Raw genomic sequence first — 24,872 nt, 5'->3', positions numbered from 1 at the left:
GACAAATTTAGAAAACTGTTTAACTTGCAAAGCTACTGGTTTAAGTTATATATATATTACCAGTCACTATTCCTGTATACCATTTATTTTAAATCAGGAATGTGCAAAAAGAGCACTAATCTTGACTATCTTAGCGTCTGTATGGTTTTGCTGAAGCTGGTGGGCCAAATGCTACTATGAAAGATTGTGAGCTTCAAGTATATGGGAGCCTTCCTATTCTTGTTTAATGATATTGATCTCTTAGCATTTTTTTTCAACAGGCTTTCGGTCAGGTGCGCTGTTTTTAAATCATGGCAGAGCACTTAGATTCAATATTTGATACAGAGAAAGATAGGTAAACTGCAAATTTTACTTCAAGATTGGGGCTTGCCGTCACGGAGATTGATGCTCTCATATTCATAATAAACCAACCATATCACCAACTATTGTGCTTGAGGACAGGTATAAGCGCCCGGATATGATCACACCTGGAGTTGATGCTCAAGGCCAACCGATCCCCGCAAGATTCAAGAGCATTTTGAGGATTTTTATGAGGACATCTTTGAGGAACTAAGCAAATTTGGTGAGATTGAGGACCTCAACGTCTGCGATAATCTTGCTGATCGCATGGTAGGAAATGTTTATGTGCAGTTCAGGGAGGAAGATCAGGCAGCTGCAGCTCATACGGCTCTTCAGGGCCACTTCTACTCTGGTCGCCCAATAATTGTTGACTTTTCCCCTGTGACAGACTTCCGTGAAGCCTGTTTCAGGCAGTACGAGGAGAATTGCTGCAACCGTGGTGGATACTTCAATTTCATGCATGTTAAGCAGATAGGGAGGGATCTGAGGAAAAAAAAAACTCTTTGGTTATTACAGGAAGCCACAACGGGGTAGAAGCCGGAGCCGAAGCCCACGTAGCGTCATGATCGTAATGACTATCGTGGACGTGATGATTACCGTAGCGGTGGTGGTCCTGGTGCAGGAAGGAGGAAGAGGGGGGAAGAAGAAGACATGAAAGGCATGATGATGGAGGAAAGCGTAGGCATGGTGGTAGTCCTCCAAGGCGTACAAGGAACCCGATCAGGGAGAGCAGCGAGGAACGCAGTGCCAAGATCGAATAGTGGAACCGTGAGAGGGACGAAAAGCAGGGGTGAATACCTGGTGGGCAGAACAAGGCAAGCATTGGTGTTCGTTTAAGTTGTCTGGGTGTTTGCTACTTTCTATTTTATCGTACGTGGGATTTTGTTCTATGGCCTGTGCTATGTTTAATTTGTCTTTGATGCGGTAATTTGTAGGTGGATGATTCTATTGTGTCACTGAGACGAACTGTCATTGGTGTGGCCATGACCCTTTTGGCCTTTTGTGAGTCTATTATACATTTGGGCATTCTGCTATTCCCTTCCTGTTATGATTTAATTGATCTTGTCTTTTGAAGTTTCTACAGGTTGGTCCAACAGTGTGCTGCTTTGGTGGTTATTTTGTTCCATTCTTACGGTCTGCATGGAATTGCTTTGCTGAAGTATTCTTTGCTGGCAATTTGGCATGCCCTGTGTCGTATTATTGCAGAAGTTGTCTTGTCGGTGGTGCGGTTTCATGAGCTTACGACACCACCATGTTGCACAAGGGAGGTGGTTGAGTTGTGAACATGTGTGAAGCTACGGAACCGGAATTCGATTCGACGGTGGTGACCGGTGAGGTGAGCGAACAGCAGCTTTCCCTCGCTCGGCCGCTCTCGCGGGACGGTCATGCCAATGCCATGCTTCCAGCCACCGCGCGCGGCAGAGGAGCTGACGACCGACCGCCAGCCGGGTTGACAGGCGTGTGCAGATGCATCATTCTTTATCTACAGCACCTGGTCAGTCCTGTTGATCGAGACTATTCACCATTCACGCATCACAAGTGCACGCTGGGAATAGTATGCTGTGTCGCAGAGGCTAGGCCCAAAAGAAAGGGCGAGCGGAAACTTTTACCTCTTTTACGGGCATCACCTTAGGGCAACGACTAGTAGTAGCTTTAAATGTGGGCCCCATGCTGCAGTTCTCTCACCTCCCCTTCCCTCCCCCGTCCACCCACTCTCTCTCCACCCTCTCCAGATCCAGATCGGGTTGGGGGGAGGCCGGCGGCAGCAGCGGGAGCCCGCAGCTCGGGGCGACGGCGGCGGTCAGACGGTGGTGGCGTCCGTCGGGCATCGACAGCGGCGGTCGAGCGAGGGCGCGGGCGGTCAAGCGATGAAGGCGAACGCTCGGGGCGACGGAGCTCGCAGCTCGGGCGACGACGGCGGTGGTTGAGCGAGGCCGGCGTCCGTCGGACGACGGAGGCGGACGCTCGGGGCGACGACAGCGGCAGTTGGGCGGCAGACCTCGCAGCTCGGGCGATGGGGGCGGCGGAGTCCGTCGGGCGACGATGGCGGCGGTGTTTGGGCGACGCACGCGGGGCGACGACGGCGGCGACGTTTGGGCAACGCATGCGGGGTGACGACGTGTTGCATTGGGTGTCCCGGGCGTGCCTCCACGGAGCTCGAGATGAAGCCACTCGTGTTTCCGTCAGGATGCGCGGTCTTCTACGAGGCGACATCGAGTGAGCCCCATGCGCACTATGGCCGACGTGGCAGGCTGAGGTTTCGCCACATCGGCGCACTGTAATTGGCCTTAGATCCATGCTTCTTTCACTGTGCATCTTCACCGACCGGAATTTCTATCTCATAGACTTTGCGTTGGATATCTGTCTAGTTCGGGTGGGGATGGGTGTGCTCGAATTGATGGTGATCACCGGTCTAAATACGGTTTATATGGAACTAGGTGGTTGGAGGACCATATGCCCCGTATGACAAGACTAAAAGGTTTGAAGTCAAGGTTTTGACAGGGAACTAACTAAAAAGATGAAACAAACGGAGCTATACCAGGGGTGGAAACGAGTCAGGCCAAATCTAACTTGGTTTGGTTCAGGAAAACTCGCACCAACACAGGCTTGGCTTGGCTTGGTTTAGTTCGGCAAACAAACTAAAGCTTCAGCTCGGCTTATTTCTTGGCTCAATTTGTAGGTACTCTCTCCGTTTTATAATGTAAGATGTTTGATTTTTTTATAATATTTGATCATTTGTCTTATTCAAAAAATTATGAAAATATCATTTATTTTGCATGTGACTTACTTTATTATCAAAAAGAACTTTAAGCACGACTTATCATTTTTTATATTTATACTAAATTTTTTAAAAAAACGAATGGTCAAATGTTAAAAAAAAAATTAAACATCTTACATTATGAAACGGAGTTATAGAAACAGAAAAAAAACAAGGCACAAAGTAAAACGAACTCATATATTTAATCCTTCATAATCTACATGATATCATATAAGTTGACAAATAAAACTCCGGTAGATAATAAGATAATCTAGGTGACTACATGATTGCTTAGGCTCGTGAGCCAAACGAGCTGCTTGTGAGCTAGCTCGGACTTGACTCGTTTACAAAGCCAGTTGAGAAGAAGGCTGGGGCTTGGCTCATTTGGCTTTTGAGCTAAGCGAAGACATTCAGGCCAAATTTGAACCGAGCTCATGAGCCTGAACTTTTTGTCCACTCTATATTTTCGTTACGTAGTATATCATTTAAATAAAATTAACTTAATTACATAAAACTTTGAAACTAATAAAAAGAGTTTTTCGGGGTTTTTTTTGGTTCCACATGGCGAAGCTCGCTTTAGCTTTGACGAGGTCTACATGGATTGGATTATTGGATACAAAACATTCATGGTCATTGTAGCCAACTACCTGCCAAGCGTAACTGCCTACATAATGTATTTTGATTGGTTGATCTAGAGCTAATAGATGGTAGAAATATGAACGTCGAAAAACTATAAATACAACTTATATGCATTATTATTCATGGTTTAAAAGAAAATGCTAAAAAGTAGATTACAATAAACAAAATAAAATTAACTCTAAAAATCAAATGTTAATTTCAAAATTAGCCACCACTCAAATAAGCATCGTCATTGATACCACGGTAAAAGCGGAGGGAAGAAGGGAATAAAATATGGTCCTGCTGCACGGTTCTGTCCCCATCCATGTCCCTGAACATGGTCTGTTTTTCCCGAAATGAAGTACAAATCAAACCAATAATGTACTCACAAATCAGATCAAGCCATCTGCATTGGCCAAGGAGTGGATGACGACATAGTCGGGCGGAGGGTGGGCGGACTGGCGGCGGCGTCAGGTAGAGGACGGGCTGGGCGGAGTCACAGAGGGCGTTGGCGGCCAGCGGGCGGCGCCTCTACGTGAGGGTTTGAGATGAGAGTGAGAGTGAGTCTGAGAGATGACTAGTCTAGGATTCTCTGTTCTTATGGGCTAAAGGCCCAATAAACTTATGTTCTAATGGTCATGTCCCTAATGTTTTGGGGTCCCGTGGGGATCCCGTGTGTAGCTATCGACCCCCTCTCGTCCTCCCCATCCCTTTCCCCAAAAAATTCGGAGTTCTGACCTAAATCCCCGTGGGGCAAAATCGCCCTTGGCCCCATTGGGGCGGGTCCCTACCTTTGGCGGGGAATTTGCCAACCCTACATACTATCATTGTGGTAATGCCGTAGATCTCTGTCGATTTATTCCTTTGTTGTATTTTGGTTTCCATGTCAAGTTTGCTTCCTTAGTTTGGTCAGCCTTTCTCTTGTAAAGATGGCCATTTGATTTCGGTGTATCTTTCTGGCCATGTACTAGGACAATTCCCTTAACTTAGTTCTTCTCTTAAATAATTTTAGTTCTTAGAATAAGTGTACTATCTACATATATAACGATATATGATTAATTAGTAATCATGTGGGAGTTGACAAGTTACAGCCTCGGAGCACCTACTGCATAATTGGAAGGAGAAATCAGCGTCTAAGAATGTGTTTGGTTGTAAATTTTTTAGGTTGAGGTCAGACCCATCTTATCATTTAAGTGTTTGTCTCATAAATGAGATGGACCCAGGTAGAATTTAAGTGTTTGGCTCATAAATGAGATGGACCCAGGTAGAGAATATTTTCTCGGATTGGGGATGAGATAATCCGCAAAAAACAATTGGGCGACTTCGTCTACAACACATCTGGACACATGGATATTTGTATTGATATATTTTTTTTAAATGACATACACAATTTTATTTATTATTTGTATATTATTATTTAAATGGTACAATATTTTTATTTATGATTTTAAACTTCAAAATATGCGATCTTTTTTGTTTGGATGTCACTCGGTTATTGTATTGATCTAATTTTTGGTGAATTGATATACATAATCCTATTTATTATGTGTATATTATTATTTAAAATAGAACATTCAATTTAAATATTACTTGTCTTAATACTAATACAATAATGCTAAGTTATTTTTTAAATATAAAGCAAACTTATTGTTTTATTTGCAACTATCATTGTGAAGGTAATCTCACCAACATAATATGGAAAGGTAACCATACCAAGTCATTTCACCTTCATCTCTACCTCCAAACATATCATAAGATCACTTCATTCCTATACCTATCTAATAAATCAACCCATTCATTTAACCGTACATTAAAAAAAGAAACCAGCACATCCTATGATTTATGATTTTGGGTGGTCTAACCCATTCTAACTTGTTCAACAACCAAAAGTATCCTAAGGTTACCTTGTTTTTTATGTCTAGTTCTTTCGTTGCCTAAATCTAATTGTAAAAGCTCATTATCGTGTACATGCAAAACTGAGGTTCGTTTGAACAAAACTCTCCTTAAAGCAGAGCTAAACGCTACTCGGTACCTAAATTTCTTCTGGTAGGTGCATAGTATGCATCTATTTACCTAACTATAAACCAACTTAAAAGCATGATAAATCGGCGGGGATGGCCGGATGCTTTTGGTTTCAAACAGCTTGTGACAGAAGTTAGCCGGGATGACGGGTATAGCCAAAACCGATTGCTGGAAGACCCATTAATTTTCTTCTTCTTTTTTTTTTCGATTAGACAACAGACATACATAACTCATACACCCACAATAAATCCACAACTCTTACCCCATTTTTTTCGCAATTTAAAGTACACAGGGTATGTCCGTTATTGTGGATAACAGGAACATGCATATCCCTCTGTTTTTTAATTGATATGATTAACTTTTAGATTTACGTTTGACTCTTTATATGATTTAATTTTTTTCAAATATATAAAATTATACATTATACGGAATTAAATTGTAAAAAAATCAATAATTATATAAATTTTTTGAATAAAACACGGCGTTAATTAAGAGAGAGAAAGAGAGTATATCTATGCATACACACAAGACGTGTGATAAGTAACAAATTTTAGATACACCGGAAAATTATATTTGTAAAAAGTTACCTATCCGTTAGTACATTATAAGTATATGACTAAAAGGAATAATCAACTTCGCTCGAAGGTTTACAGATTACTGCGTCAATTAAAAAAGAAAGAAAAAACTACACCATAAAAATGATTGGTAAAGTTATAAACAAATTACAATTACATATTTAGAAATAGAAGAAAGAGAGCTATATTTATAAATATCAAATAACCCGTGTAAATTGCGCTTGAAAATTGATTGGCCAACAAACCGCTGTCAAAAAGAACACGTGGCACTAAGTAAACACACCTTTCATGCCATCATTTCTCACGTCAAAAATCCTTTATACCTTTATTTTTTGCGTGGGAATAAAATCCTTTCTAACTTTATGACGAGAAGTGGGCCAAAATAACACCGCGCGAAATCATGTTTTCTATTTTAGGCTAACCTCTTTCTCTTTCTCTAGAACTACTCCCACCCAAAGCAAGCATGTACAAAACATCTTCGGCAAAGTTCATTGATTAAAATGTATTGTCTCCGTCTCATGATAAGTATAGATATATAGTTAAAATTTAAACTGCATGGCATATAGAATAGAGGTAATACGTAATACATGTATTTTATTTAATGACATTGTCTTTTAGTTCTATCATTGATCTTATTTAAAAAAATTACATAATTATTTTGTTACAATTTAATTTATTGCTTAAGATTTTTTAAGCGCAACTTATAATTTTATATATTTGCATAAAAAATAACTAAAACGAACATCCAAAAGACAATAACGTGAAAAAAACGAAGAGTAATAGTAAATAAGAAGAATAGCATGGATATGCATCAGGAACACGTTTACTGATATGTATATTTCACGTAATTGAAAAGGAATTTTCAAGCGAATAAGGAAAACCAGTTGTACTTCGCCTAGGAGTCACGGCGGAGGTAGAAAAAAAAGAAAGAGGAGCGAGGCTTTTACGAACGGAACGAACCAAAAAAAAAAAAAGATAAAAAAGACCACAAACGATATATCCTCTCTTCAGACAAGCGATAGAAAGCAGCGGCAGCAGAGTGCCTGCAGCATCTTGCTTCCTCCTGCTCCGCTCTCTACTCCCCTCTTCCTCCCTCTCTTTTTTCTTTTTTCTCTTCCTCTAAAAAAAGCAAGCTTGCCGTGCTTATAAATAAGCTCCCCTCTCCCACCCCGTGCAGGTTCCTCCTCCCCGATCCCCTTCTCCCACCCGCCGATCGCCCCCCGCTCGTCCCACCGCGCGGCGGGCGATCGCCCCACCCCCACCTTACGCGCGATTCCCGAGAGGCGCCATACGCTCCCCCGCCCCCCACGCAGGCGCAGCTGGCGGATCCCCCACCCCACCCCGCTTCCGCCGATCGGATCGCGTGCTCCCCGAGGTGACGATCTGTGTGTGGAATTCCCCAGACCTGCTGCACGGCTCCGGTTTTTCTTTTCTCTTTTTTTGGTTTTGTTTCGATCGATTCCGGCCCGGGCCCGGGCCCGATTGCGTTGTGTCGGAGCGGAGGTATCTGTGTGTGTGTGGGCGGCGGTGACGGTGAGTGGGGGAAGGAATTGGATTCGGGGGTAGGTGGCATGCGATTTGGAGTGCCCCCGCGTAACGAATTCAGCCGGTAATTTCAACGAGGGCGTGGCGCGACCGTGAGACCGTATGAGAGTGCGCGCGCGCGCGGACATTTGTGCTGATTTTGCTCTGGATTGCGGTGGTTTGTCCTTGCTGGTTAGTCGCTTTGCTTGGGAGAGGTTGTGAGCTTTATCTGCATGTGCGTTTGGTTGGGGCTGAGAAACTTTTGCTTGGCGATAGCATTTTTGGAGGTCTCGGTGAGCATTGTGGGGGCTAAATTAAAGGGCATCACCTATTCTCTTATGTTTTAGGTGAAGCTGTGACTGTTTTATATTGCGAGTTCATGGCCTATTCAAATGAAGCTGCATGGGCATATGATTAGCGCAGATAATTGCTCTGAGAAATGTGGGACTCTTATTCGTTTAAGTTGGGTAAGCAGGTGAGGCGAAAAGATTATGATGTACCGGGTCATTCTTGGGGTTGGGGATATCATACTTTTTAAGCTTCTTGTGTAGTTGTGTGGTTGGTAGTTGTCTGTTAGGTGGTTTTGAACTCTATTGCCTTTTGCAAAGTTTTGTTAGTTGTATTATGAGTTTATGACTGAAATACACAGTTAGTGGATTAGGGCAATGAGTTTTAAGATAATAAGATTAGATTGTTTTTTTCCTGATAAAATTTGAGTTTTTTTTAATCTTTCTCTGTCTGGCTGTCGTTATAGCTCCAAGTATGGCAACCGCAGTTTGAGGATTTATGGTTAGGATGTTATTACTTTTTAATTTTAATCTTGATTCTGGTGATTACTTTATGAAATGGTTGATTGTAAAGGTTCTGTTAATTCAAGTTGCTTATTTTATATTTTGTGTCTTTTGTGAAAGAAACAGTCAGTTTCTTGTATCTTTTTAGATTATGAGTCGGTTTTTTATGTGTTACATGCCAGGCATAACAATAGTCTGCATCCCTGTTCATAGTTTGCATGTTTAATTAGTTCGCAGAGACAGACGTAACTAATTTTGGTTATTCCTATTTCAGTTCATCCAACAGATGGATATTTTTATTTTCCCTTTTGGTCCATGATCTATATTACTTCTCTTGTTTTTATTTTCTGCTCATTAAAGATCAATACTGCCCCCAGTATGTGCGTGAATCGTAATAGGTGATATTATTCTTCCAACTTCCAAGTCCCAAAGTTGCTTCTTGCGGTTATATAGCTGGTAGCTTGGTATGTATGTACATTTTTAAAATTCTGTACTGCTTGTACATCCCTCTTCTGTGCTCATCTTGGTTAATTTAGCTTCATCTTTCCAGTAGTGTGTACAATTTCAACTCAAAAGTTTACACTTCCGGTTATTCATCAAACTTGAATGTAGAAATAACTATGCATGTCTACTTGCTTTTGTTCTACAGTGCACTTTTTGATGAGATAGAATTTGCTTTGGAAAAGTCAGAATCTTGGATACTATGCACAGTTGCTTTAAATTTAGTACAGTAATTATCTAGAAAAGCAATCAAAAGAACAATATTGTTTAGGAAAGAAAATAAAGGTGGGATGCGAGCAAAATCCAAAAGATTGGCTGGGGTAATAATGTAAGATATGAGGGGTTTGTATCGGTGAAATGTGTAGGTGAGAAGAAAAGCCAATTCATGACGTGGCTTGCTGGGATCTTCTCTGACGATAGGTTGGTTTGAACAATATATATGTTTAGTGTACTTTTAGTGATTGAAAGCTAGCATCTAGTTGCCCCCTAGGTGCACTACATGTCCTAGTACCTTCAGAAGTGCGATCACAGCTATTGTTAGCACTTAGTACCACACTGTTCATGCATCAGAAATGTCGCTAACCTTATGTCAGATGGAAATCCATGTACAGTAATTGAATGCAATTGGCATGCACATGCATTTATCATATTCCACTTTTGGTAATACAATACCTTTTTTTTGTTTTTTGTTGAGAAATAATAACCGAGTAAGTGATGCAATTGAGACTGCAGATTGATTAGTAGTTTGTATAAGTAACTGCATCCTTAAACTTCACCCTATTCTAACATATTGACTATTTGAAGTTTTTTTTCTCATCTATGTGCAATTCACTTATTTCTGTTTGAAAAGTAATAGCATTGTGTTGACAAAAGATGTTTCCATCCAATCATGACATCCTCTCTTTTGATAATCCTCTTTTGAAATAACTGTAGGAATATGGGAGAATAGTGCTAGATTGGAAACTTGCTATCTACACTATAGTTGAACCTTGTAAACCTTCACAGAAACTAGGCTTACCAATTGCTTGGAATTGACTACTTGATTAGTGTCATAGCTCTGCCACTGCTTGTATGGCAAAGGTTGAGCATTTAATTCATATATTGCCCTAACTATATGTTTTCGAGTATGTAGTTAATAAAATGCCAGCTATAGAAGCTTAACTAGTGGCATTCATTTTAACAATATGTAATTTCAATAATTCAAAGTTAGCCTACATTCAGTGTTTCCATGGACGATTCTACTAGTGTTGGATCCATTGGCTGGATGTCTGCTTCTCCACTGAAAATATTCTTAATAAGTTAATGACCCGCTTACAGTTTTGCAGTTAGACAAACTTAGAGAAGCACTAACAGGACTCATTTAATATTTGCATCTATCTATGGAAGTTTAGCAGCCTACTGTGAGCGCACATAATCTTTAATATCTTCTATTGTTAGTATCAGTCTCATAAAGATTATTCTAAAATTATGTACGGTGGTTATCTTTTTGTCATGTGGTTTCATGGGTGAAAAGCATAATCATACAAAGTTTGCACGCAAGTGTGCGTGTGTGCACAAACACCCTTAAGAGTTTCATACCTATGAGAGTATGAGTTGACTGTAATATAAATGATCTTCTTAAATGAAACATCAAAATTTCACAAGGAGGTGGGAACAGTGGCATATGATGACTAAAAATAAGGGAAAGCCAGCTAATGAACAAAATAACAATGTTTTCAGAGTTAATAATTTTATTTTGGTACATATCTTCTAGTTGCGCTAACTTGTCCTAAATTAGTATTATTTCCCTAAAAGAGAATATCTGAACATAAAGCTCTACAGAGGGTCTTCAATGCATAAGTGGATGATTAATCATTTAAACATAAATCAAGAAGTTGGTACGGAACTCTCCTGCTGACATAGAAAAACATAAGCTAAGAAGTGCAACATATAGGTATTAATGTTCACAACCCTAGTGCTTATTATGGCACCAATATACTATGATTATGTGTTCTTCTCCTTCCTCAAAAGCTGATTAGCTAACATGATTACATCCAGGAATTCAGCTGGGATCTGGATGAAATCATTTTAAAAGCACAGTCCTTTTTATGTTGCCTTCTCTTTATTCTTTTTTGTTCTCTTGTGTTGCCTTCTGTTCACCAGATTCTGGTATAACTCCCTAAACAGGTCAATTTATCAGTTGCTGGTTCACATGAGATGAACCATGAACCACCATAAGTGTAGGATCAAACTTGTGCCGGTGACCTAGAACCCTAGACTTTAGGGGCGATGGCTCATCTCTTGTTACCTATAAGTCTATAACTATAACCTATTGCTAATTGTTTTGTTTTTCTGCATCATCTTATTGTCTGTAACAAAATCAAGTTCCATTAGAACATCCTCTTTGTTATTGCGTTATTGACTTTTCGTATATCAATATGCAAGTGTGAAATTTACATGTCTTCTACCATTAAAGCCAAGTTCTACATGCTCACATTACAGTATGCATCATATACCTTTTACAATAATTCTAACATTTGGTTTTCTTAATCTGATTTTCAGGTAGAGGTGATGATAAATCATAGTTAGTGACTTAGCTTGCAGCTGTTCATTCTTGCAGCTAAGACAAATAATAATTGGCGTTATGGCATATAGAAATACGCTATGCACTCCCCAAGTTATTGATCTTGAAACTGAACAAGTGTCTCGCGTTCATTCTGAAAGTTTTAATCGCACTGGGAATGATTCATCCGACCAAGGTGCACAGCATGCTGTCAGAGGCGTAGGAAATGCTACGAACATTGGTCTCTCTGATATGCGAAGTTACTATGATGCGGGCATGAACCATCCACATCAGCCTGTTCATAGCTTGCATCCCAATTTAGGAGTTGATTCAGGTTTTGCCTTCCCATCCAGTATGTACAACCCCTGCATGTCGACGACATCTATGAACAGATATGTTTCTCACACTCAGAGCTTCGGACTGCCATTAAACCAAGTTGTTCTAGGAAGCATGGATGAAGGTAGCAGAAATGAAAATGCTGGTGAAAGTGCTAGAGGATTCATTAAAAGGAAAAATGCTGCAGTCATAGGAAGTTACCACTGTGCTAATGGATTTGCAAGCTCAAGCTCTACCTCTCACGTATCTCTGAATCCTACACATAGGCCATGGGATCCTTCTTTTGAGCCAAATGTTTTACCTAACACTGCATCATATAGCCCATCGGAGTACCATAGCCAGGCCAGTTGGCCATCTATGGAAGGATCTTCTATTCCAAGTAATGGTTTTAGCTTGATGAGTGCTCATCCAGAATCAGCACAGCATGGTAATTATGCATTTCCAGCTGGTCACATCAACCAGTGCTTTCAACCTACTAGCAGTACATGGATTTCCCAGGCTGCAAATGGTATTGCTGATGGAATACCACAGTGGGAATATGTCAATGGAATGAATAATGCTCCAGGTAACCTTTTCATTTGATTATAGAAACCTTATCAGTTTGTTTTCTTCTTTCTAATGACATGAATAGTTGTTCAATGTTCCTTGATGTCTGGACTAGTGGTTTAGCTTACATGGTAAGAGTGGTGAAAATTCCAAAAATGTTCCACGTACAGAATGAACTTTGTGTGTTCACACTTGGAGTAATTGGAAACCCTTGTGCTTTCAGCAGGCAGATTTGCCTGTTCAGGTATGACAGAAACAGTGAATGGAAGCTTCCATGAATATCAGAATGGCCCTTCAACCTTATGTCGAGGGCCTCTACCTTATTTTCATCAGCATGCTGTGCATAGCATGCATGCTCAAAATCTGCTTGACCATGCACAAATGCAAGCTCCTTACCAACAATGCCATAATAATCCTGTTTTAAATGGTGTAAATCATTCTGGCAACCGGTTCCACTTGGGTCCAAGAATTCCAGTTATTTTCTCTAATTCTGAACGTACTTTTGGGCCTCCACATCATCCATTCTTGGCAAATCCAGTGAACCACAGGAATATAAGAGTCCTGCCACCTGAGGTTAGTTTATACTTCACTTTATGTCCCTGCAATTTGTGATATGTGATAATTTTGTTCATATTGCTGGTTTTTTGCCTTGTTTGATAATTTGTGTGTAAGCTCTTGTTCTATTTGGGAAATGTTTGAGACTTGTATCAGTTTGGCACATGTTGAACCTGTATGTGACTTCTTAAATAACTTTGATGTGCCAACATTTGATATGTAGTAGATTAGATGCTTAAATGCCTCTAGCTCAAAGAGAGAATTTCAGAAAACTATACTTCACAGGCGAAGACTAAACTTTTACTTCCAAACTTTCACGAAACTGCCTTTTAGTTGTGTCCTCTTTTAAAGTATAGCTTTATGAAATGTCGTTTTTTGGTAGTTTTTGCAGTAGTGAGGTTTTATAGATCTCCTTGACCTGTGTCTATCAGTCCATATTACATACACCCTCTTGAACTATCACCTATTGGACCTCAACTATGAAACTGGACATCTTACACCCTCCACTATTGAAACTGGCTAAATTACCCCCTTAAAGGCAATGAAGCCTGGTTTTTTTATTCTTTTAGAAGAGTATTTTCCTGATTTTAATATCCAAATAGTATATTTACTTGTATGTCACCTAGTTAGCAAGAGATGTAAAAAGTAATTAAAAAATGATTGGATGTCAAAATCACAAAAAAACCACTGTTCAAACCAGGTCATATTGCTCTTAGGTATTTTGACCAGTTTCAATAGTTGAGGGCTGTAAAATGTCCGGTTTCATAGTTGAGGGATATGGTTTAGACAAACATGATAGTTAAGGGGTTTAAAATGTTCATGAACATTTCTTTGTTATCAATTTTTACTCAACCTGCAGATATGGTTTTTGACTTTCCAATCTCTGGTGCAAGATTTGACTATTTTTTGTCTTAATATACTGGCAGTAATAATAAAAATATGCTTAGTGACAGATAAATATGAATTGTATGCATATTTGTATTGTTTGGAACAAATCACTTGTGAAACTTCGACCCACTTGTATTTTAGAGATGAAATAAGATATAACCAATATGCAAGACTATTTTGTAATATTAAAGTACATGAAGTAGTTGGTAAAAAATACAAAAGAGCTGATGGATGGCAGATTCACTGCCACCACCATTGTATTCTTTTAGAATAGTATTCGACCCACTTGTATTTTAGAGATGAAATAAAATATAACCAATATGCATGACTATTTTGTAATATTAAAATACATGAAGTAGTTGGTAAAAAATACAACAGAGCTGATGGGTGGCAGATTCACTGCCACCACCATTGTATTCTTTTAGAAGAGTATAGAGCATAGATATACTGGCAGTAATAATAAAAATATATATTCTTTCGGAAGATAATCGATATACTTTCACATGATATATTGATGGCCAAGTTTAGTTGACTGACAGATTGTTAGAATCCCAGAGTGGCCTATATTTATGCACTTATGTAATTTGAATTTCTTTATACATGTCTTTTTTGTGTGCTTGGGGGCTAGTGATCTGTTTACTGGACACATTGGTTTTCAGCATTCACAGTTATCTCACATTAAATTTGTTAACTTATTTCGAGCCAAAGGAAACAATACTTATTTATTTCTCATTTTCTCTGCACTTGAATTACTTCCTGATTCCTGCTTCCATTTGTTTATTTATTGGGAATTAAACCATGTTTGCCCTTGGTTCAGGCTATTTATACTGCAGTAGAATGGTAGATCGCTTTAAAAAGCCTTGCTCTTTTCTATGTAATGCACTCAAAATTGATACATTTATACTGCAGCATACCACAATAATGGATTTTTCAAGATTGTATGAAGCGTCAAATGTTGTAGATGAGCATAGAGATATGCGGTTAGATATAGACAGCATGACATACGAGGTATGAAATTCCAGCTCATTTAGGCCACCTTTTTTGAGTTCTTGTCCAAAGTTGGCTTTATTCAATTTATTCTTTTTATTTGCATCACAGGAGCTTTTAGCATTAGAAGAACAGATTGGAGATGTAAATACTGGTCTGGCAAAAAGCTACATTGTAGAGAAATTGAAGACTAGTTTATATGTGCCTGGATCGTCTGACAAGTCTTCTGAAACCTCCAAGGAGAATGATTCTTGCATAATTTGCCAGGTCCTTCTCTTCCACTATTATTTTCAGCTAAGTTTTGAAGTATGATAGCTTATGCATTTACTGGAACAACTAAACCTAGCTGTCGTCATGATCTGAGCTTTATATTTACTTGCGGATCTGAAGTTATGGTTAGCAATGAATTGGCTAATGCTACATCGCAGTAATATGCAATGTCCCATTTTTATCAATCACAAAGTTTGGTTCCAGCAGATGGGGAGGCACAAGAAAAGTATTGTATGTAAGATGTACTATGATTTCCAATTAGTTTGTGCCGTGTTAATTAGTAATTCATCTGCCCGCAAATATAAGGATTTTGCGGCTAGGATGTCCCTCGTTATATAAGCGTGGTTGGAGAGGAGTGTGGTTGAGGGTAAGATTGGGTGAAAATTAAATGAGAGGTGGCTGGTGGGAGTAGGACTCTAGAAGGCCTTATACTAGACATACCCGTGTATATACCACTGTGACAATGGCCCATGGGAGAAGGGAGCGTTTTTTAAACATGAGCCCATGGGAAACAGGGAGCATATTTTAACCAGCTGCTTGTTTTTCTTTTCTGGTTTTCTCGTGAGAGGGTGTGCCTTCTGCACGCTACGTACGATGTGGGGGAGGGGTGAGTGGAAGGACAACTGCGCTTTCCAAGTAGAGATTTATGGACAAAATTTCAAGCTATAGAAGTTCTTATATTTGTGGACACACGGAGTATTAGCAATGGTGGACAGGTCCACGGTGATCAACTCTAGAGTATGTCTTGGTAACTATCGTTCATGATTTCTTGCCATGTGTTAAACGAGTTTGAATGGGTGTTAAGAGGGACAAGTGTGTGATGCTAAAATAGCAATAAGTTATGATTGGAATTCGAAAAACATTGCCTGCATCGGTTATCAGATTATGCATTTTCTCATCGACCAACATCTAGTGTCGCCAAATTCCTTGCTCTAAAAATCTTTTCTTGGTATACATTGCAGGAGGAGTATCGGGTTAAAGATTGCATTGGAACCCTTGACTGTGGCCACAGATACCACGAAGATTGCATAAAGCAATGGTTGACTGTAAAGAATTTATGCCCCATCTGCAAGACGGCAGCTTTATCAACCGGTAGAAGAAGTGGATAACGAACGGGAATAATCTTATTAGTTATTTACTTCCGACAAACATTCAGCTCAATTTTGTATATAAGAAAACGGTAGACCATTCTGCTACCTGTATTTGTTGTTCACTTTGTTGTTATCCGGGAGTAACTCAGCTTCCTAAACTGTACAGCCATAACATTGATCATTTTCTTCGGTGTAGAATATTTAAATTACTCAGTTCGCCTCCATCTGTATAATAAGGCGGACCGACAAAAAACTCACATTGTCATTCCTAGGCAAACATTGTATCTACCATCAAGTTAAAAACAGAACAGAACATGTGCTCTTCTGTAGTTCTGTACATTATTTTTCTCTTCATTCCGTAACTCGGGAGGACCAAAAAGATTCTTATGGTCGTTGGAGCCTGATGGTCGCCCGTCACAAATTATGTCGTGCGTATCTCGAAACGTCAAACCTTTTCAAGTGGCTTATATCAAAGGGGCTGTTTAGTTACCAAAAATTTTTATCCAAAATAATCACATCAAATCTTTGGACACCTAAATAAAGTATTAAACATAGATAAAATGAAAAATTAATTTTACAGTTACGTGAGAAATTAGACGAATCTTTTAAGCCTAATTAGTACATAATTAGTCATAAGTACTACAGTAATCCACATACGCTAATGATGGATTAATTAGGCTTAAAAGATTGGTCTCGCGGTTAACAGGGTAGCTGTGAAATTCGTTTTTTCATTCGTGTCAAAAACCTCTTTCGACTTTGACCATCCGCTACATATATATATATATATATATATATATATATATATATATATATATATATATATATATATATATATATATATATATATATATATATATATATATATATATATATATATATATATATATATATATATATATATATATATATATATCTTGAAGTCACTTCTATCCGGTGAGAGTGCCGCTATCTCTGATCGCGGCGTATACACGTCTTCAAAAATGCAACTTTTGATCTCAAGTTTGTATTGTATACGGAACAAATCAGTGACGAAACACACGGGGTATAAACAAACTGTGAAGGATGAGGATGGCAAGGTTGCATCGGGCCCAAATGACCTCATCAAGCTTTGAGCGAGTCAAGACGAGCAGCACCCTGAATCGTTCACCGGGGTGACGGCGTCATCCTTGGCGCTGACGTCGATGGCGCGGCCCCGGGGCGGCGCGGCGGGGTCGTCGCCGATGTCGAGCGCGTTCCTGCTGACGACGCGGTAGATCTGCGCCAGCACCTCGGTGAAGGCGCCCTCCACGTTGGTGGCCTCCAGCGCCGACGTCTCCATGGAGAAGGTCCCGTGCGCCTCGGCGAACGCCCTGGCGTCCTCGGCGGGGACGGCGCGGAGGTGGCGCAGGTCGGCCTTGTTCCCCACGAGCATGACGACGATGTTGGCGTCCGTGTGGTCGCGGAGCTCGCTCAGCCACCGCTCCGCGTTCTCGAACGTGATCCGCCGCGTCACGTCGTAGACCACCAGCGCCCCCACCGCGCCGCGGTAGTAGGCGCTCGTGATGGCGCGGTACCTGCGGACGCCAAGGCAATGCGAGGTCAATCCAAATATCCCAATCCAATCCAATCCATACGCAAAAGTGAAGGAATCAAGATGAACACGTAAAGGTTTGTGAGTGCAAGAGAAGTCAAGCGTGCGATTTTGCGCATTGGAGCACATCAATCTTGCTACCGATGGACTAATGGAGTTCTTGAAAATGGAGTTCTACTACTATAAATCAGCAAAATCACCGATCGATCGATCAATCGATCAGGATAAGCAGCGGGCAGAGCAATACAGATAGCGTAATCGAGAGGATGACGGTAGGGGTACCTCTCTTGGCCGGCGGTGTCCCAGATCTGGGCCTTGACGAGCTTGTCGTCGACGCGGACGGTCTTGGTGGCGAACTCGACGCCGATGGTGGACCTGGTCTCCAGGCTGAACTCGTCCCGCGCGAACCGCGACAGCAGGTTCGACTTCCCCACGCCGCTGTCCCCGATCAGCACCACCTTGAACAGGTAGTCGTACTCCTCCTCCGCCCTGTACCCCGTCCCCGCCGCCGCCGCCATCGCCCTCCCTCCTCCTAGTCCTCGCAACCCACCACCCCTCTCGACTACGTGCGCGCCCGCAAGCAAACACCGACGCGCCGACTCGTTCCGCTTCCCCCCCGCGCGCGTTGCAGCTGGATGCAGCGCACCTCCCCGCCTCAACCAATCCAATTATACCCACCCACGGTGCGTCTCTCTTCTTTTCGCGTGAGGTTGCTTCGGATTTTGGAGGGGGTTGGAGGTGGGAAACAAAAGGAGAAGAAAGGGCGCGCGGTCGCGTGGCGCGGGGAAGGAGGCGACGAGGTCACCGCTGGTTGTTGCGTCGCGCGACTCGCGCCCGCGCCGCGCTGTTCTCTCTTTCGTTTGGTTTCTACCGGACGCGCGGTGCAACGGTTTGTGCGTGTGTTTGTGTGGTGGGATTGCATGACGGGCTGGTTGTGATAAGAGCAAGTTCAAACCAACTATTAGCTTTAATTCATTTATAATCAATTTAGTAGTCAATTTATATAATAATTATCTACAGCACATTAGTACAGTCCTAAAGTCTGTATACAGCTGACTATAAATCAGTAGCTCATTTTTTTTCTGTCTTCTTTTATCTCTTTAAAATATGGTTATAGCTATTATAACTGCTCGAAGAACGAGAGCGTATACCACTAGTAGTAGCGGTGAGCCGGTGACGATTGACGTGAGCCGCGTTGTCCCGGTCTTGGTTTCGACTCGCTGACCGGGGCAAACGCATGCGTCGCCTGGACCGGTCGTAGCCTACTTCCTTCAAGGTCATTCGGTTTCAATTCGCAAGCAAATGAAGAACTTTTGAATATTTCAGGAAAAGATGTCGCGCTCGGAGCTCCTGTCGCGTTACGTGAGTAACTGTGTGCACGCTGACGTTTGAGGGTGGTGCTTGAGTAAAGAGGAATACACGTTAGCTAAAGAAGGGTAAGCGGGGTCCGAAGTACTGCAGCACGATCTTTTTTCTTCTAGTTATACTTATATATTAAAATTTAAACTTTTAGCTTTTAAATTTTAAGTTGAATTTAAGTTTTTTCATCATAGCTTATTTTTTATCATTTGCTTTTAGACGACTAATAACATATATTAAAACATATTTGATTTATAACATCTTTTCATTTATAAATATGTCGTTATACAAGTTTTCGGTGATTTGTTTGAAAGTCTCTAGCTCCCTCAAACAGGTTCTCCCTTGGATCACGAGAACTGTGGTTATAATGTTGCCAGGATCTTAAGATCCCAAACAAAGATTTGGTAGATACTTATATTTATTAATAATTATTTATTCAGTGATAAACAATATATGCGAGACATCTGGCTGTATTCATTTTAGCTTTTAGATAAAAGATAAAAAATATCTGATTTGTGTGATAGCTATTTCATTATGTAAACGATAGAATTAGCTACTATGAACTTAAAATTTTATTTTCGATAGGTAATATGACCGTTTTTTTTGAAAAAATTATATATAACATTTTTTTTAAAAAAATCACCGTTTAGTAGTTCGGAAACATGCGTGTAAAAACCGAGAAAAATCTGCGGAAAATCAAAGTAGATATTTAATCATAATCGTTGCTGTGATACATTGGTTTAGTCTTTTAGATATGTTTATATACGTAGGGTGTACGTATAAATTTTATAGATACGAGCATGGGCGTGTATATATAAACAGCCACAACCATGTTTGAAAAAGGAAACAAGCACCGCATCACAGTCTTAAAAAAAAAAGGTCCTGGATGGACTTCATTTTAGAGCGAATTTTTCAGAATTCTAACGGCTTTGTGTTTTGATGATACGTGACGTAACTGTCGACAGCGAAACGTCCGTGGTAACTTCGTCAATCTCTTCAGAAATGTCGGCCAAGCTTCGTAAGTGCTTATAGGGGTAGGGTTCCGTGCGTGTGTTCTTAGGAGAGATTGTACGTGTGTTGGGAGCGTCTGCGTTATACTGTATTAAAAAAAAAAGAAGCATCTCAATTCTCAGTATTCGAACTGGGAGCCTGGGAGTGGGTGAAATGGTTGCTCGATCATCTCAGGTAGCGTTTAGGTCCCATCTACGTGTATTAAACGTAATCTAATTATAAAATAAATTTTAGATTCTGCCTGGAAACCGTGAGACGGATTTTTTGAGTATAATTAATCCGTCATTAGCACATGTTAGTTACTATAGCGCTTATGGCTAATCATGTACTAATTAGGCTCAAAATATTCGTCTCACGATTTCATCCATAACTGTATAATTAGTTTTAATGTTCATATATATTTAATACTTTATTTAGTTGTTCATACATTCGATATTATGTTTTTAGGAAAAGATTTTAGGAAACAGACAAGACACAGCCCTCGTCGTACCTGCATCTCACGCTCGCAGCCCAACCCCAACGATAAAGCCGTTACAGCCCAGTGGCCCGCCGATGGGCTGAACTATCAAAGTGGGCCGACGACGATTTCACCGAGCCACCAACTCGTTTTCGCCGAAGTCGCCATCAGAGTACATGGCTGGCTGGCTGTAATATCCAATCCAGCATCGAAGTGCCAATCGGTCAGAAGTTGAGGCTGCCTGCGGTTTTGTTTAATCGTTCGATCAAAAACTATATATTCATCAATCGGTCAGGGTCACCAATTAAAAACCGGAAATCACCTCATCAGTTTTAAGTAGCGCTACGTGCCAAACCAAAGTTTTCCGTGCCGTGGATCGACCAAAGGGGACACAAACAAACACGTACACTCACACAACTTAAATGTGAAAACGCCATTTTTTCAAAAAAAAACAATGCAGTGCGGTGCAGCTCACGGGGAAGCACCGGATATACGGTGGTGAAATCATGGATACATAATGTTACTAACACATTTTGGTGCTCACAAATTGTGCGTACATGAATATATCAATGGGTGAAAATGGTCGTATTGTCGGTCGGTTCATCAGAAATTATCCGTATTTTCAGAGTTAACTATTTTATTGGCGAGTACAATACGACTTTGAAAGAATTAATATGATAGGGAAATTAAATTCTACGTGTGTCTAGAATTAGCGGCGGTGAGGTGAAATTAAACACCGTAAACTTAAAAATGTACTTTAAATTGAGGTGACGAACTTATATATATAAAAAAATAGTAGTTTAGGAAACTTGCACGTAAAAATTGAGGAAATAAATCTAAAAAGTCTAGCAAAATAATGGGCATGATTTTACATATTATTAGGGTGGCGTTCTTTTTTTTTTCTGAAAGATGAAGATTACCTTATTGGTATTATCTCTATTTAATAGTATAAACAATTGAAATAACTAGTATAAAATTATTGACGTTAAAATGTGAACGTTGACGTGTCACACACGAAGGCCTAGGAGTCGATCTTAGACAGCTACATTGCAGGACCTAAATTCTTAGAATAACGCGCGGGCGTGCCAGTCAGGTTGATCCTACAACTGACAAGATAAACAGTAAAACAAGTCGATCGACTATCAAGCTGATAGGTGACTAAATATCCAGCCGATCAAATATTGATGCTGTAACGGTTAGCCGATAGGATGAACGATCGGCTGTAAAAAGCTTGGATCGGCCAGAAACTTGATCGAAATAAACTTGAAATAAATATTAGACCAACGTAACCCGCCAAGTCACTTATTAATCTTAGTTGATTGGATAAGCCCCTATAACCAGGTCGAACTAGATATACAGAGATTGGACTTAACCAAGACAATATGCAGTTGACCACGATATGATTATGGGAAACATGAAGATTGATAAGGCTAATAAATAAACCGGCGAATTACTTGGAATAAACAATAAATCATATGTTACGATTGGCTAAAACCAATTTGCATGTAATTCTCATAAGCCGATGTAACATAAATAACTGCCGATCTAACTAAATCAAGTCGATTGGTATATAAATAATATAGTAAAACAATCGACTACTCTATTGGTGTAAATATGATAAGCATATAGATCAACAAAAATATCGGCTATAGACGACAGACAAACAACCAAGATCTATAAAATACTTAACCCAGATTGCTGAGAATAATCATAAAAGATCGAACCCAACCGAGACAGTTCAGGATTAAACCTAGCAATATCAGGATAGATACTAAACAGAACTAGATTGCTATCAAGCCAATGAGTCGATAACTGGTAACTTATTGGCTGGTACTCCAATAAAACAATGAACAAAATACATCGATCTGATATAAACTATCTAACAAACGCAATCTATTAGATCAAACCGAAGCAAGACAGTACTAGATTGAATATGTCAAACGGCAAATATCGAACCCACGTAGATCACCTAAAGTGGTCAACCAGATCAACTCAAAACACGAAAGTGATCTAAGTTGAAACTAATACGATAACTAGCAATCGCACAACTAGATTAGAAAATCAGACCGAACCGAGACAGTTCTAATCTAGTCAAACGATTCCCGGCGGAACGATGGACTTACCCCTCCGCCGGAGATCGAAGCGATGCAGTCCCGCGTCAGGTGTCAAGTTCCGCCGGAGTTGAAAACCTCGGACAAGAGAGTGGCAATACGCCGAAAAAAGTTGATCTAATTGATTTGTAGATGATTTACAATGTCCTAGGGCATACATATTTATACTCTTGGGTGAGTGCTAGCGATGTTGGACACGATATACAACTCCTAATAGATAAAAAGAAATAACAAACTCCTAGATAGATTCTATCTCTAACACACAAGTCCCGATTGGACTCTAACTCTCTTAGAGATAAAGGAAAAAAAATCCAAACTAACCCTAGCTAATAGATAAAATTAAATTACACGGACTATGATTATTTCCGAATCTATCTGTAACATTATAGGCCCAATCGGACTCTATTTCTTACCCGATCCAGACTACATCGGTTGAATCCGAGTCGTATTCCGCCTGTTGTTCTATCCGATTGCCTTGTTTCCTATTTGATTCAGTCTTTAATCACAGATTAATACATAGTGGCGATTTGTAAAATCTGGTGTTAACAAAAATTAAAAATGTATTTTGGAAATATAAGATAATAATTTTTATATATGAACTTCTTTTAAAAATATATCGTTTAGCCGATCAGGAAACAACCTTTTAAAATCTGATAACATAGGTACTCATCCATCCCAACATAAATTTATTTTTACCTGTTCTACATATACAGTATAAGAACAAAAATAATAAATTTATTTTTCACCTGTTCTGCATATACCGGTATAATAACAAAAATACTAATATCCTTAATGTTATCAAATAAATATTTTTTTCTTATTTTATTTAATTCTATTATATTTACTTTATCAATCAATATTTTTTTTCTTATTCTATTAGTTCTAGTATATTTATTCTAACTTTTATAAACTCAAATACAATGACGGTTAAAACATAAATTTCTTTAAGACAATCAAGAATGATCTATATGGGGAGGAGAGCACACGCGGTGTTTTTCTACTATTCCATTTATCGTGGAGGCTTATCGAAACCATGCCCCCTCCCCGGTAGCGGAATTCTCGATGATAATTATCGCTCAAAAACCACGTGAATTCGAATTTGAACTTTTAAATAATATTTCCATGGTTTTGAAGAGATTGACGTGGGGTAGGGCGTGCTAATTGTGCAGTTTGGTGTAACAATTGCGGCGATTTTGATGACGATGATAATTTTGGTTTGAATCATGATAATCATAACATTTTTAATACGATGATAGTCACGATCACGATAACCGCACGATAACCGCATGGTTTGTTGTGATTATTGTGTGGTATTGAATACTTCCCGGTTTGTTGTGATTATTGTGTGGTATTGAATACTTCCCATTGAGCTACATTGTGCCTTAGGGGCATTGTGTCCTTCAACCTTTTCCTTTCCAACCTTTTTTTAATTGATTCCAATCATCACTATGATATTTTTTTTTGTTTTTTCTAGCAATTTTTTAATTTTTTTAGTTTGGACGATATTTGCCTAACCTTATATCACCAACCATTGTTACCGTGCCCAGTGATACGTGCGATTATCACATTAACCGTGGATCTGTGAACCAACGCTCTAGCGGTCCGCTTTGTTCGTTTTATCCTACCGTGGTAGGAAAAGGAATCGACCGATTGAGAGATCGACTCCGTCGAACTGGACGCCTCTCTTGTCTTTTTTTTCTTCTTCTTCTCCTCTTTCTTCCCGCGGTCGTACTACTACTCTCTCCTGCGACGGTCTCTCTGCCCTGCTCTGGGCTCTGGGCTCTGCTCTGCTGTGTCTCGCTCGTGGAGAGGGCAAAAAAAAAAAAAACTCTCTCTCACCTCTGCCACGGGCGTCGACGACTGGTTTGCCCTCCGCACTTTCTGCTGCGCACGAGCACCCCACATGCACTGTGCCACAGTGCGCGCACACCCTCTCTCTCTCTCTCTCTCCCTCCCGTGTAGTATGTGGCGGGCTCTTGTTGGTGTTCGTGCAGGCAGATGGGCGTGCAGAGTCCAGCCGA

General features: G+C 40.2%; 2 protein-coding genes and 1 pseudogene across 3 annotated transcripts; 2 read left to right on the top strand and 1 right to left on the bottom strand.

The window, feature by feature from the left end:
• The first annotated feature begins 238 nt into the window (after positions 1-238).
• LOC102714605 lies at positions 239-1,556 on the top strand (annotated as a pseudogene).
• A 5,836-nt stretch (positions 1,557-7,392) lies between these two features.
• Positions 7,393-16,680, top strand: LOC102722717 (probable E3 ubiquitin-protein ligase ZFP1). 2 transcript variants are annotated; one of them, XM_006644429.3, is made up of 6 exons: positions 7,393-7,687; positions 11,670-12,571; positions 12,779-13,125; positions 14,905-15,003; positions 15,094-15,249; positions 16,215-16,680. In XM_006644429.3, exons 2-6 carry the CDS (start codon positions 11,752-11,754, stop codon positions 16,359-16,361), a joined length of 1,569 nt encoding a protein of 522 aa, XP_006644492.1. In that variant the 5' UTR covers positions 7,393-7,687; positions 11,670-11,751; the 3' UTR covers positions 16,362-16,680. The 2 variants fall into 2 exon arrangements, with proteins under 2 accessions (XP_006644492.1, XP_015698936.1); XM_015843450.2 differs by having other exon boundaries at positions 12,776-13,125.
• Positions 16,681-17,314: 634 nt separating this feature from the next.
• Positions 17,315-18,753, bottom strand: LOC102722437 (ras-related protein RABA1f). The gene is made up of 2 exons (XM_006644428.3): positions 18,196-18,753; positions 17,315-17,896 (listed from the first exon to the last, which is right to left on the bottom strand). Exons 1-2 carry the CDS (start codon positions 18,429-18,431, stop codon positions 17,461-17,463), a joined length of 672 nt encoding a protein of 223 aa, XP_006644491.2. The 5' UTR covers positions 18,432-18,753; the 3' UTR covers positions 17,315-17,460.
• Positions 18,754-24,872: the final 6,119 nt, after the last annotated feature.

Source organism: Oryza brachyantha, chromosome 1 (genome assembly GCF_000231095.2).
Source record: "Oryza brachyantha chromosome 1, ObraRS2, whole genome shotgun sequence".
In the NCBI taxonomy this organism is placed as follows: domain Eukaryota; kingdom Viridiplantae; phylum Streptophyta; class Magnoliopsida; order Poales; family Poaceae; genus Oryza; species Oryza brachyantha.
Note: the sequence above shows the minus strand (reverse complement) of the source record. Positions and strands in the feature narration are given on the sequence as shown.